The following is a 15,351-nucleotide window of genomic DNA, read 5'->3' as shown; positions in this document are numbered from 1 at the left end:
GTTGTGCCTGTACATGCATGTATAAAAGTTATCTTTCTGCTGTCAGTTTCACATTTAATTGACATATGAGGTATAGGTCTAATAGCAAGCGCGAACCGACTGGTCATCTCGAAGTGAAACGCGACGCTGCGCTGGCGGCATCGTGCAATCACGTAAAAGGGTGAGACTTGACGTAAGAAACGGAACTCGACGTTTGAAAGAGGTGACAAGTTAAATATCGAATTTCACATTACGCTGTATTACACTATGATACATCGCGCTTTGTGTGATATCACAGCCATAACTCAAGGAACGTATGACGGTTTTTGTGTCGCAGTGAACATGTTTTGAATGGAAATTAACTGACAACACAGTCGTTACTCTGGGAGCTTAGTTTCAAAAGTTCATTCAAATTTTGTTTCTCTAACCCATCAAAGGACCCTAAAATAGCCACTGAATGTAAGAACGTTCAAACACAGCCACACTGAAATATTACTTTCCAAACACGACTAAATGGCTAACCTACTCGTCGATAAATAAAACCTGTCTTCTCGCTTTCACTCTCACCGTAAAAAGTCCATTTATTTGTCACCTGACAGGTCAGGTACGCTATCACAGCTTCCCGCGTTGTAACTTTGCTAGAACTGAACTCGTCGTGTGAACTACATCACGCTCAAAGCCCATTCTTAGGCTAAAGGAGGTCATTATATTTGCCTTTCGTTTCAGGTGTTACTTAGTACAAATATAGCACACAATTATCAGCACAAATAGAGCATTTAGGATAAATTCGGAACACATTTACACAGTTCAGTATCTGTCACTTTTCCGATAACGCGAACTGTGAATATTCAAACTGGGGGAAATCTAGCCACTGGTATATGCAAATTTAGGATAGGAATGCTTTTTCGTCTGGAATTTGTAAATGTGGTATTTTTATCTTTGCAGGGGTTGAGATGAATTCTGCCGAGGATCGTCTACTGACCGATCTCTTTAGCAACTATTCGACGATAACGAGGCCGGTGGAAGACGTCCAGAGCACGGTCCCAGTGTCTTTCTTCATGGCCATTCTGCAGCTCATCGATATCGTAAGTAGTTCGTAAATATCTGTGCATACCTATCGCATGAATTTGTTGTATTTTGCATCGTGCGTAGTATAGGGTACACTCTTAGACAGGAGATATGAAAATTGCCCGTGCACTCCAATATCGGTATTCGTTAAGACCAATTAAGGTTCATCAATCGAATATGGGAATTGACATCTTTCAAGGCGATCATTAAACATATTCAGCCACTCTTAATTAACAGTAATTACAATCAAAGTCAATATTTACAATATCCACCGGTCAAATAATTTCCCGCTCTATTTGCGATCATTATCTCCCCTCCTTCAGTCAAGGCCACGAGTGTTGCCGACAACGTTTACTTATAATAGCCCTTTACCGCCATAATGTTTTGGCATAATAGCCACGAGGAAGGCGATAATGTATCTTTTCATCTTAAAACATGTAATTGAAGAACGCTTTGAGCGTTTAAAGTGATTTATTCTGATCGTACCACCTCATTGGTTTGAACGCGTTGGTTAATTAAAGGTCAATGAACGAATGTTTCAAATTACAAAGTGAACGGTTTGGGAATTCGAAGTCAACTATAATGTCCTAATACATAGATTGACTGTTTTCTGATTTATTAAGTCTTCAATTAGAAGAAACAGTATCATTCTTTCTATGAGAAAGTGCGCATTAACAGAAAAAATATTTTGTCTCTTACCCCCAACTTTGTAGAGGACATTTTTTCTCGGTGTGTCATATCAATTTCATGACGTACCTGTTATCCTCTGGTCAGTTCACACATTATTGCATTGTTGGAGGGTTTCTCAAGTAGAATTTCGGACAAAAATAGAACAGCAGATTTCCATGTGTTTTTATACCGTTTGCAGATACATGACAGTTAAAGGGAGGGTGTCTTGGGAACTCTGCTCAAAGGTTGCCAGGAACCCCTACGACCGATGTAAACACTGCAATACGATGGCGATTGATGAAAGTTGAAACATGTTTGCTAACAATGAATGTCGTAAAATGTAAATGTTGCAGCTATGTTGACGTGATGCATCTAGATATCATGCATGAAAACACATTGTTTGTAAACAAGAAAGTACACATGCGCAGTGGAACGACACCCTCCCCTTTAAGTTGTGCACAGACAAATCTGCTGCCTTTGTGTAATCCCGCGATAGGGAGTGTTAGTAGTTAGGGAGAAACTTAAAATATGTTAGATATCGCGTCTTTGAGAAATTCATTTCTGCAGACGAATTTTAAAATACTTGTTCGTACCGTTACGATCACTCCGGTAAACGTTCGTGCGTTTGAGCGTTTGCGGAATAACGGTGATTATAAAAGGTTGTGGCTGCAAGCAAGCCTTGTGACTAGTTTTCCACCTCATTAACTGAATAAATGGCGAAAACCGGTCATCCGAACCATCCTGTTGTCAAAATGTAGACAGTATTTCCTCAGGTAACGAACCGAGGAAATATACGTGTAACAGAACAGAGTTAGTAACCTGGTTGGTTGGGTTCTTCCAAAACTTAGTGGAAGATACGTTCTTCAGAATGGTACAGTTCATCTATACAAATTATGATAAGATGCTGCACAAAAGAGCAACAAAGAGGTTCACATATAGGAAGATCAAATGTAATTACAACTGATGGCTAATTCACACATAGTAGAGAATTTTTTCTCCTGCGAATGTATATCTATCTATCTATCTATCTATCTATCTATCTATCTATCTATCTATCTATCTATCTATCTATCTATCTATCTATATGCTTATAATATATATACTATACATATATATTATATATATATATATATATATATATATAGAGAGAGAGAGAGAGAGAGAGGAGAGAGAGAGAGAGAGAGAGAGACATACACACATACGAAAAATTTGGTCATTTGGTTTCAAAATGTCGCGATCAAAACAGATATCATTTATCAAATTTTAACACCACCTCAAAATAGAATAGTACGTCCCAAACATATAAATGAGTGTTGCTAAGAATCCTTTCACTTCTGTCTGAAGATTGCACGATGCATGAAACTTAAGTAACATATATTATTACTTTGTACTTGAAGTACAAAGTAATTTCCCACCATCCTCACTTCCAATTTATGATTATATATATATCTATATCTATCTATCTATCTATCTATATATATATATATATATATATATATATATATATATATATATATATATATATATATATTCGTAACAGAAATGTTTGCCAATCAAGTTAAGTCCATAAAAGCAAAAGTGCAGAATCTGCTTTCTGGAATTAGTGATATTGAAAACATTTTACCGTGATATTCCAATCGAAATCATAGAGATGTTTATTTTTTCTGAGTTTGGAATGCGAAATAGTTTGGAAGTATGGTAGTGTTTCCACTGTCCGGAATATGCCTGTTTTGACCGGGTAACCCCATGTTGAATTACTGTAGACTGCCGGTAACATTATCTGGCTAAGCAGACAATATTGACAATACATTATATACTGCCTATATCTGTCACACAACTCACGGCAGCTTATGTAGCACGCCATTCAAGTATGTAAGCAATGTTAGACAACTTATGCCTGAGAAAGTTAGAAATGATTTGCCACTTCAAAGAGAAAGTGCGTGCAAGATAAATCAGGCCATACATCATGAGAAATATGCGTTCGGAAATGAGACGTGCCACGCAGGAGAGTTTTATTCCATTTGGAAACATGTACATAGCAGAGAGTAAAGTGTTGCCTCCATAGTTAGGAAGAACTACTTCAGAAATAAAGCTTAATGTTGAGAAAGAATAAACACTCTTTTATTCAAAAGCAAGATGTAGTTTTGCAGACCCCTCCACCTCGAGGGCCGTAAGTCTGAGTGCAGCAATGTACTCGACTTTGTTATAGAATATAAATTGGATTGTTTTAGTACAGGCATTAAGTTTACTGCCTTCAAGCACCCGCAGTTTCAACTCGAGATACCCCGCTTATAAAACAACAGTCATGGTCTGTGGGCGAGGAAAAGACGCTGCATTTTTTGTTCCAGAATCAAGATTGATAGACGAATTTTAAGTGTTGACATTCTCCTGTGATGTATCGGTGGTGTTTGGCTTGGCCGTTACCCCGCGTGTGATCGAGTGTTTAGGCTACCAAATATACTGGAAATCACTATAGTGCTACACTCCCATGTCGCCGTTGATTTATTCACCAATTACACGCCTGGGAGAGCTGTGACGAATGTAGATCTTGTATACGGAGCCCCGTTACAGAGCCGATCTGCTCGTCTACTAGATTACCAACTCCTCCCGGTCCGACGGGACCGCCGCCAGCGGCGGGATGAACTTCTACGAACCAAAATAAATTAGAAAAATCATAGACGTCGGCGCAAATTGCGTTTTCAAGACGACTTTGCAAATTCAACAAAAGCAGAATGAATCATGAAAGATCATCAAGATGACGACAATCGCCTCACTTTCGACGACATTGAGGCAAGTCACGGTCGTTAACGAAACGCTTAATTTACGAGAGTAGATTTAAGAAATACAATGATCGTTAATCAGCTGCTTATTTACAGGCAAATGTCGACTGTTTCGTCAGCCGATCACATGGCTATTTCAAGTGACGCTCTGCACTCGTGAATAGAATGTCAAATGGTAACGAAATTAGGACGAAATATTGATGTAAATTCGACATCAGGTTCAGAGGTCAATGCTAATTAGTGACCACGGATGTGCCACTACACGACGGGATATCTACCCGTACTAATATATACATAACAATGCATAGACGTTGATATAACCTTCGTTTTCATTATGCATTTGTCTATACTCACGTTCTCCTATCTGTTTGTCTATCTTTATCAATTTCACTAGTTCACAAAACTATACTTTCATTAACTCATCTCCTATATGTATGTATGTATGTATGTATGTATGTATGTATGTATGTATGTATGTATGTATGTATGTATGTATGTATGTATGTATGTATGTATGTATGTATGTATGTATGTATGTATGTATGTATGTATGTATGTATGTATGTATGTATGTATGTATGTATGTATGTATGTATGTATTATGTTTGTGCATGTGTGTATATGTCCGTCTGTCTGTCTATCTATCTATCTATCTATCTATCTGTCTATCCATCTATCTATCTATCTATCTATCTATCTATCTATCTATCTATCTATCTATCTATCCGTTTGTCTGTCTGTCTGTCTATGTGTCTATCTATCTATGTGACCATCATTTGATTCCTCTCCCCACCCACCTAACCATCCATCAGTACCCGTTCCCATCCATTCATCGTTTAATTCCGTACGCCTGCCTGTCTTCAAGTCCATGTAATCAATCAATTTGTGTAGCTCTCTCTGTAAGACTCCGTGCTCATATATTCGTAGCCACGGTTAGATTAATGGAAGTAGCATTGCTAGTGAGCGGGGACAGGTTGACAGACGAGGGTACGAAATGACGCGAGATTACCCTGCAATGACACTAAGACATTGGAATAATACAATCTCTACATGAGACATTTTAATCAATTTATTTGTGTGGTGGAAGTAATAGGCCATTATAATGACTTATTTATTGAAAATGGAACGCACCCACGCAGATGAAACGAGCAAGCCGTTAATTGTCATATTCTTGCATTTAATGTTTAAGATGATAAAAACATGTATACGTCCAGCAGTTTAAATAAGCTATGATGGTATTACCTTACCAATTCGTTCGTTTGCTGACGTCACACTTCCATATGACGCATATGTTAATACATCTCAATGCTACTCAGAAGTTATTGAAAAAAATGATGTGTTTCACTGCAACCTTTGAATGAAACGCCATTCAATGGAACATAGCTTACATAGCTTAAGCATTGTTTAATGACAATGCAGATACACAGTCAATGAAACATAAAACGAAATGTTCTAATTTATGACAGCGAAGCACTCTGAACTTTCCAATCCGTAATAATATATTAAGTCGTAACGTTTCTTTTGAAAATAATTTGTGGGACCTTAGACCGATAAATGCAGTGCGGAATATAGTTTTTAACGACGGGTCATGGCGTGTATTTTTCTTGATTGGCAGGATCGTGTCTGATCTCTAAACTATCTGAAATAATACAACCCCGTTTTTATTAGCGTATCTTTTTTTAAGTGTGCTTGTCCAAAGCGTGTTGTAGCATACATAAATATGCATACTGTATGATATCTACATTCACTTATGGTCTTCAATTCCCAATGCTCTCTCTGTAGAGAGCCATCTAAGACTTTTGGTGACTCTGTAGCGAGGTCATAGGTCAGCTATGAAGGCTTACAAGCTTATATTCTAGTCTCAACCATTGTTTTTTCATCGGCGACTTATTTTCAGCAGCGCTGCAGAAACTGAGAATAGTCTGCAATTATCAGATAAGATTCTCATGTTAACTATACAGATCAGTATCTTCAACGCAGAGGGCAATGATATGGCGCCCAGATGAACTGTATCATGATTGCGATAACTCTCAACATGTGTCGGCATTTTGTGGAGAGAGAGAGAGAGAGAGAGAGAGAGAGAGAGAGAGAGAGAGAGAGAGAGAGAGAGAGAGAGAGAGAGAGAGAGAGAGAGAGAGAGAGAGAGAGAGAGAGAGAGAGAGAGAGAGAGAGAGAGAGAGAGAGAGAGAGAGAGAGAGAGAGAGACAGACAGACAGACAGACAGATTGACAGAGACAGCGACAGGCAAATAGAGATATATACATAGCCAGACAAACGGAGGCAGAGAGACAGAGAGGAGCACACACTGAGACTAACAGGGACGACAGACAGAGAGAGACCGTCTGTGCGCAATTCATCTTTTGAGTCCGGTTATCAAAAGAGAAACATTTGAATGTTGCAAACGCATGCATCTCGCTCATCACATCGACAACACTCCCACCTCTACGCAGATCTCGCCCTTTGAATTACACCGTATCGATTGACAAACAAAACTGAGGGTAACCTGAAGCCAGCGAATGATATTGCGCCACGCCGCGTACAACTTTCGGGACATGAGCCATCCGGCACGGGGCTCACACGGAGCCAGTGATGGATATCGATCGGGCCTGTTAGTCGCCATGTCGTAGACACGGTAACGTCGCACCGCGTATGAAGGAATGCCAGCGGGTAAAAGGACTCCGCCGCAACACGATACGGCCATACAAGTCAGAATTGTGTATCTTCAAAATTAAATGTCAACATGAAATCCGTCAATGTCTGCCATTTGAATGAAAATGCGCTGACAAGAAATATACTTAATCTTCGCCAGCTTGACAGTCCTGAGGTACCGCTGCCTGCGTGTTAAATGATGACTTCAGCGTTGTGGTTGAATTTTGAATGAGAAGGGCAATATGTATTAACTGTTGATGATCCAAAGCCATGCACAGTTGTTGGTAGAGTCATTCCAGTGCGAATTAACGATGGAGACATGTATCAGGTGTTTGAAAATGAGAATGCATCTGAATTGCTAGAGGGACATAGGGCAGCTTGCAATACTCACTGTCTGTATACAATCTTTTAAAAATGCCCTCAGTGTTCTTTCCCGCTTAATATGTAAAATATATGATAGTACATGAACAATAGGTAGAAGGCAGAGTCATTGGAAAAAATGACTATGTTTATGTCCTTATGACTCGTTACAAGGCTCAATTCAGTATTTCTCATTTAGACGTCGATCGGAGTAAGGCCGGAATTAGACTTGTTTACAAGCCATCGCCCATGTAATTTCGAGACGTTCGCGTTATCTTCTTACCTTCTTCTGTATACATTAAAATCCTACACTGCTCCAAAGGAAAAAAAAACAAGCTATCACAAAACCTCAATGATTCATAATATCATACGAAGAAGAAAAAAAGAGTGCCTGTATGAAGCTGCAGGCATTTCATACACCGGTCCCTTAAAATGCTGCACAACTCGAGAAGTATATTGCAATAACTGTTGCCATAGTCTCATATTAAGGTGGTAAGAAAAATGAAAATAAAGCAAAAAACACGCTGTAATTTTTACTAAATGGCGAGAACAAGTAACTGATTTCGTTTTACATTGGCTAATGTGTAACCACTGTCGATAATCTGAGAATTTACGGTCAGATACAAGAACGGAATGAGGATATTGAAGATATTGGAAATGTGCTTGCTCTGTATAATTCATTATAGGCTGATGCATCGCTGTCAATTAAAAATGACCGATAGTATTACCTTCTGTCAAAGAAGGCAGAGAAAAAAAATGAGGTTAGAATATCTGTCGGTCTAATATTCGGGCAAATGATTTCTGATGCCGTTCAAGTGAACTCAACCACAGGAATTTATTGCCCATGAACGAGGTCTAGATCGTTAAAGTTTAGCGAAGCGTGAAAGACAGACCTCATTGTCGGGGTTGTCTCGTATTTTATCGGTTTGGCAACGATAATCGAGTACGAATATCCAATTTGCTCACCAGGTAGAACGCGCCTCGAAGACATTATTTCAGAATCTCAAACTTTTACTTGTCTTTTGATCTACCACTTGAGGGGGCTCATTTTAAAGTTCTTGAAGTAAGGACAAAATTCTACCGTCTTGGATTTTCGAAAATCGAAAATTTAATTTTTCTCCGTAGAGTTACCGCAGGGGTGGCGGCTATTTAGTTCCAAACATCGTTAATTTTTTTTGATAATTTGTTTCTCTAGCACCAAACTTTGCACGGTGACCCCGTGATTTGGTAAGAGTGTAGTTGAAAGTTTCATTGAGGAAAGTTTGAGCAAAATTTTAAATCTTTCACTTTCGAGGCGCAGACTACCTTAACATAGCCGTAAGAGTCGTTCAAAGAATAAAACAGGGACAGTAAAGCTCCTAGCTCGAATTATATTCCCATATATTCATTTTATTTGCAAAGAATTACAGTTTCATATTATACTCCGAAGATCACCGCCATGAGCCTTGTATTTAAATTACAATACAGCCATGGATGTTGTCATGTACAGTGTCAATAACAATATAATACTTCGTATTTTAGCGTATTTGAGGAAGAGGAATACGGAAATGGTTTAGTTTTGTGAAACAAAATAATAAAAATCGAATAAAAGTTTGAGCTATTATTGCTTTATTTGAAAAAAATTATCCGAACCTTGGAGGAATCCATGTGCATTGTGACCATCCAAAAACCTATTTTTGCATGGTCATAGCATTTTCAATTTCTATGAATCGATATGGAATTGCATTCCTTTCTGGTCACCAGGAATTGAATGACACGAGATGTGTTTGTTATCTGTTGCACTTTTCTTTGCGGAAAGTGTTTGCAAATACACCTACTCGCGAATACGAGTATCGAAAAGGTAAAAGGTACCCAGGAAGTCACGTGGTGCGGAAATACTTGTCATGACAGACTAAAACATCTATCGATAAATGTGTAATTATCTCTTGCTCTCTTTTCAGGACGAGAAGATGCAAGTTATCAAATCAAACGTTTGGATGTATCAGGTAAGTAGCTATGACGTCATACCCTTGGGGACATAATCATGGGAGATATTCCAGCTGTCGTGAAAACTGGATCTTCACAAAGACAATGGATCACAGGCACGTTGGATAACTGTCTGAGCTAAGGCAATGTAGCAACAATCTGCCATTCATCAATCAACCATATGTGTTTCATGGGTAAACATATTACTTTACCTCAAAGTCATTTACCTAGAAACAAGACAATGCGAATATTGATCCAGTTGTATTAGCTGTACTTCATGAACATCGACGATTAATAACAAACCGGACTCTTTCATGTGTGTACTGTTTGCCAAATATGAATAATGAAAAAAAAAAATAAGAAAAACACCGTCATGGGGTTGAACCTCTTTGCCGCCAAACAGGAAGAAACCGGGCCCAATTCTTCCTGAATGACGATTTGTCTTATGCTGGGGTGTCTTTTATAATAAATTAATGGGAACGTACTCCTTAGGTTGATGTCAAATTGTCCTATAGCGTGATCCAAGTTTTCTAAAATCTTGCTGAATTTCGACAAGGAATATGTCGTGTTATTTCCATGGGCAATTTGGCCTTTATTGCAAACAGAAATGGCAATATCAAAACTATAAACTTGTCCAATTTTCGAACCAGGGTCTCTGAGGCGGATATTGGACAGTCGTTAAAACGTGGCAGGTGAGAATCAGTGTAACTAGAGCGTACTCAGAAAAAGATCAATAAAATGGAGGTACTTTCAATTATTGTACTGGGTCAGTTGAATTTAACCCGCATGAGAAACGCGCATTTTGTAATAATTACAAGTCGTAAAAAGAACAGCCATCAAAACGTCAGTTGTGCTCAAGAAATTACTATTTTTCACGTCTGTGTATTTTAAAATTACTGCTTCTCTGTCGCTTGTAATATCTGTTGACATCGTTATTGTAAATTGATAATATATCTCTGGTGGGTTGGAACAAGCTAGTATCAGGTGCCATTCTTTGTTGTGAAACTGTCACTAACTGAACGCTGCGTAAATTGCTATCGGACAGTCTTTTCTGTCAAAGATAACGCAAGTTAAGCAACAAAATAGCGAAAACGAGAGTCTCTTCACTATTTTCTTAAGTCAAACACTTTTACTTTTAAGCAAAAATAACACCACAGCGACTGTCGAAGATGTTTCAAAATTATTATCCCGAAAATTACACCTTACCGAAAACATATATGCAAAAGATATCTTTAAGGTAGTATGTGAAAAGACTTCGACATTTGCTCAAACTATTCCCATGGAACTTTTAACCATTCTCTCTCTGAATCGAGAATAAAAATCAGGGTTTGGCACTTGAGAAGCAAATTACCAAACATTTACCGATATTTGCAATTCAAAATGGCCGCCATCCTTATGTTAACTCCATGGGGAAGATAACATTTTCGATTGTGAAAAAAACTAAGCCGGTGAACACTTTTTTACTCCAGGGGCTTAAAAATGAGCCCGCACAAGTAGTAGATTAGAAAGGAATAGTACAAATTTGTATATGCCCAAATATCTGTCCCCGAGGCGCATTCTAGATCTGTCTTAAGAAAATGGATGTGTCAATTGGAAAAGCCATTTTGCAGCACATCACACTGTGACAAACAATGTAACTTAACCGACTTGCAACTTAAGCTACAGTCAATTTATATATGTAACAATAGCTTTAAAATATAAAGAATCTCGGGTTACGTTTATATGAGCGCTTGTGTTGACTCTGGTCCATGTAACAACTTTTAATAATTTATTTGAGATATGGATTCTTAAATATTATCGTTACTGGTGTACCAGGAACAAACAAATACATGTTAAAGGTGTGGAAAGAAAATATTTTCATAAAGCAGGACAGATTGATTTGTTTAAGTAAAAGCCGAGAATCAACACTTTCGGAGTAAACAATCCGGCCAGTTTTTTTCTTTTATGGCTACCAATTACCCAATTTAATAAGACGGAAATTACTTCCGTCGCAATACGGGATTTCCATTATTACATTTTTTGCAAAGATTTGATATCAGAAATTGTACCTGTATGCCATTAGCTGACTGTGTAGCCAAAACTGCATAACTGAATTTAAGTCACTATGTTATTTCATTGGTTGCCCTAGTAAGAGAAAATCTTGCTTATCAAAGGCGGCCAATGTGGTTTTGAGGAACATCACATTAAAGAAAATATCTATATCTGTTACTCATATATATATATATATATATATATATATATATATATATATATATATATATATATATATATATATATATATATATATATATATATATCTCCACGCATACATTGCAATCGTCTTTGATGGACCTGTTTGTTGAAATTCTATTGATTATGTCTAGAATTAAACAAGCTTGGTGAAATTCGCCTTCCCATTTAGTTTGCCTCCTGACACAAAACGTTCTGATAGAGAAATGAAAACCAAGGCTTCTTGATTTTATTTTTAAAATTCTCAGATCTTTCAGCGTCTGAATAGCATGGAGGTGAATAAAAAATTAAAATAAAAAAATCAAATGATTTAAACTTAACAGATTTCATTTTTAGATAAAAAAAGATTGGAAACACATGAGTATGTGCCCGAATAATTGTGGTACAGTATATAGGTTGTAATACGTTAATGTGGCGTGTACCCTGCAAGCGTAAAATATTCCGTTTGAAATTGTGTTAGAGATTATCAATAATCCTTCCTGGAATCTATAGAAATCGACTTTGATTTTGATTAAATTCGGCAAGATCTCGCCGTCACTTCAGGCTGTGAGATTCGCCATATGTGGGTTGAATTCATGAGAGCCGTTCTTGGTTTTATCAAGCGCTTCATCAAATTTGCTCGGTCACTGACAGTTGAGCCGCTTCTTATTGCAATAAGGTAGTCACGACAACAAGGATATAGAGATTTCCGTATGAATTGAATTCTACGGAGAGGGGTTTTGTCCGACCGATAAAAGAAAACGTAACAGACTATGTTCATGAGAACGCTTTACATCCGCTGGAATCTAGTCAAGTCATTCTGTAGAGAAAGCGATTAAATCTTTCAATTCATCTTTGATATTTAAAAAGGCAATCTACCGCCTGTGATATATTCAATCCGCCAAAAGCCTCTTAACTGAATGTACCACGTTGATTATATACTCACCTACGGGATATACAAGGCGATGTATAAAATCCTGAACGGGTAGACCTTATGTGTAAAATATTTTGAGAATCTGTTTTATTGAATAAATAAGTACCTAAGTAGTTCAACCTTAACTACAAGGGACTCAACGGTATAGATCAAGACAATACATGAACTTCCTGAGATGTACATTTTTAAATGTCTTCTTTAAGACTTAAGCATGCCTCTTCGCTGCGTAGTGATAATAATGTTGACATATTTTACCAAAATTTTCAATAAATAAGTTGGCAAATATTCAGCAAGAGGAATTAGTAAGAGTCTCTGCACTTATGCAAGCACATAGCCATATATAACATTCTTGCATATGGATTAGAGAATTTCATTTCACGTGTTGATTAGTTCTGTATGTCACGTGATGACAACCAGTCATAGTTTGATACAGCGATTAAATGCTGACGCTTAGACCTTAACGGATGTCGGTCGATTTATTGAAACGCCGGTTGCGTAAAAAAACAAACAAACAAAAACAAACAAACAAAAAACCAAACCAATTTGGTGAATTTTTATTGAATAAACAAAACACTTTGTTTTTATTACTTAAGTAACAAATACCGTGACTATTTGTCGTCTGCTAACCAAAGAACGAGTTTCTTAGGACCCCAGCATCGTCAAATTTATGCAACGATTGCCGTAATAATACAAGTTTATCACCTTAGGAACAAGAAGGATGCACAACTAGGTTCAATGAAACTGGCTGGCTATCAGGTAGAGTAAACCTTCTCTCGAGTGAATGTGTACAGATTAGATAAGGTGGATCATTATTTAGTAAAAAGCAACCATTTGGCACTTTCAGACAAGCAACCGGGTTTTTGAAAGATAAGGATGTGGCAGGTGCCGCTTGAAAAGTATTATGACTTATGGGCAAACATCCTCAGACATCAGACAGATTATATAATCTCCCGACCTGTAACACAGGGAAGACGGAAAAAATGTAAGATGTCTAACGTGAATGAATTGAGAGCCTTGGGATTGGCCCTTACCGGTGAAGTGTAAGAGATTTTCATGCAAAGCGGCATTAGCGGTACTTTTTGATATCTTTTCCGGTATAATTCTTTCGGCAAAATCCACTTTTTGGTCCTACTATCAGAATCATGGCGAAAAAACTACCAAAAAAACCACTGCCCGCATGTGTTGAATGTCCGATGTTCTGGTTTTGACAACCGATTTTCAATCATCACCGGAATTCATTTGCCGACAAGAACATGTCGTCATGTCGTCATGTACACAAAAATGATTGTGTCAGCAAGGTTTACGAAGATGGATCTACACGTGTCATAAGACTAATGGAAATATGATCAAAAGTTATATTTATTGTCTCTCTTTAACGTTCAATTGAAAGGGTTGTAAAAAAGAGAACGTGACTTATAAGAGGAGCAAAATGTTCAATTTGAGTGAAGTATCCAGCAGGGATCAAGCAATCAAATGTCTCAATTCAGGTAGATACTTGCTTCATTGGAGCATTACGTTACTTTATGGTCCAAGTGGCCGTCCATACATGGTCGCTTAACGGTTGGTTGAGTAACAAACACGGCTACGTACGTATGACTGATGAGCCGCTCCGCTCAAGCAACGCACTGTTGGCCAGCTCCTCATTAAGGAATCTACATGTAGTTACGCCAACATTAACCTGTTGAGAGAACATGATGCAAAATAAACGCGGCTGTAGTTTAGGGAGCGTTTACTCTCATGCGTGGGACACTAAAGATAATAGAATACAGAAATTTGACGTTGATCGTCCAACCAGCCGCAAGATAGCTGCTTCTATACATTTGTTCAGGAATGAAAAGATTGTGAGTCGTGCGCTACGATTGGCATTGCAACAGAGAAATGTTCCTGATTGAATGGGTCAGATATACCGTTCCTAAGTCCAAACTTCGTTCCTTTTATTTGGAAGTTAACATTTCCCTACAATCATGGTACATCGGAGTCAAATGCATCTACGTTAACAAGGGCATTTTCTCAAAATCAACACTGACATAAAGATCCATGAATTGCAACGATTCAGAATCTAAAACGGGCAATGATCTCAACCGGAGAGAACTGTCTCTGCAATCAAAAACTATGAAACGGTCAACCGTGTTTCGCATAATAATCCACAAAATCGTAATTATGGTCTTTGTGAGTCAGATTTTGCCCGCTTCCAAGGGTTTAGCTTTCTCTAAAGCTTCGCGTATCTTCTGCGCTCAGTAAACAATTGCATGTAAACGTTTTTCAGTTAAAATCACGTCCTTGGCATTATGGTCCATAACGGTTGGCAAGGAAACGTTGGCCTTAACGGAACCTCAGTTAAAATCTTAACAACAATAAAATGTGTTTTGATCCAGAAAATTAGGTTTCTCGTGTTTGCAACGTAAAATTAAATGTCACTTAAGATCGTACGTGTCTCGACATTGAAAGACTTAAACTTTTGCGCAGACTTGTCAAAGAGAAATCTAAAGCACCGATTAGGATTACGAAAAAAAAATTAGGGTCTTCTCGCAAAATTTGGTACACAAATTACCCAAAATTTCCTGACAGTTGAAATTCAAAACCCCCATACCGCCATATCTCTGTAAGGCAAAACTTAAATTTTCGATTTTTCTTCACAAATTTAATGACAAGTAGCCACAATTGGTAGACCAAAGCGTACTGTAAAAGTTTAAGAATCCGAATGAATATCTGTCTTCGAAGCAAATTCTACCGTAAAAG

The 15,351-nt window shown here is 37.8% G+C and overlaps 1 protein-coding gene across 2 annotated transcripts in view; it reads left to right on the top strand.

Annotated features, from left to right (window-relative positions):
• Window positions 1-15,351, top strand: part of LOC139117052 (neuronal acetylcholine receptor subunit alpha-2-like) — a 114,948-nt gene that overhangs the window by 31,881 nt on the left and 67,716 nt on the right. For both annotated transcript variants that reach the window (XM_070679886.1, XM_070679876.1), the window contains exons 2-3: window positions 925-1,064; window positions 9,446-9,490. In XM_070679886.1, the coding sequence (XP_070535987.1) occupies window positions 925-1,064; window positions 9,446-9,490 (185 nt within the window). The remainder of the gene's footprint in view (window positions 1-924; window positions 1,065-9,445; window positions 9,491-15,351) is intronic.

This window comes from Ptychodera flava, chromosome 2, assembly GCF_041260155.1.
Source record: "Ptychodera flava strain L36383 chromosome 2, AS_Pfla_20210202, whole genome shotgun sequence".
Taxonomy (NCBI): Eukaryota; Metazoa; Hemichordata; class Enteropneusta; family Ptychoderidae; genus Ptychodera; species Ptychodera flava.
Note: the sequence above shows the minus strand (reverse complement) of the source record. Positions and strands in the feature narration are given on the sequence as shown.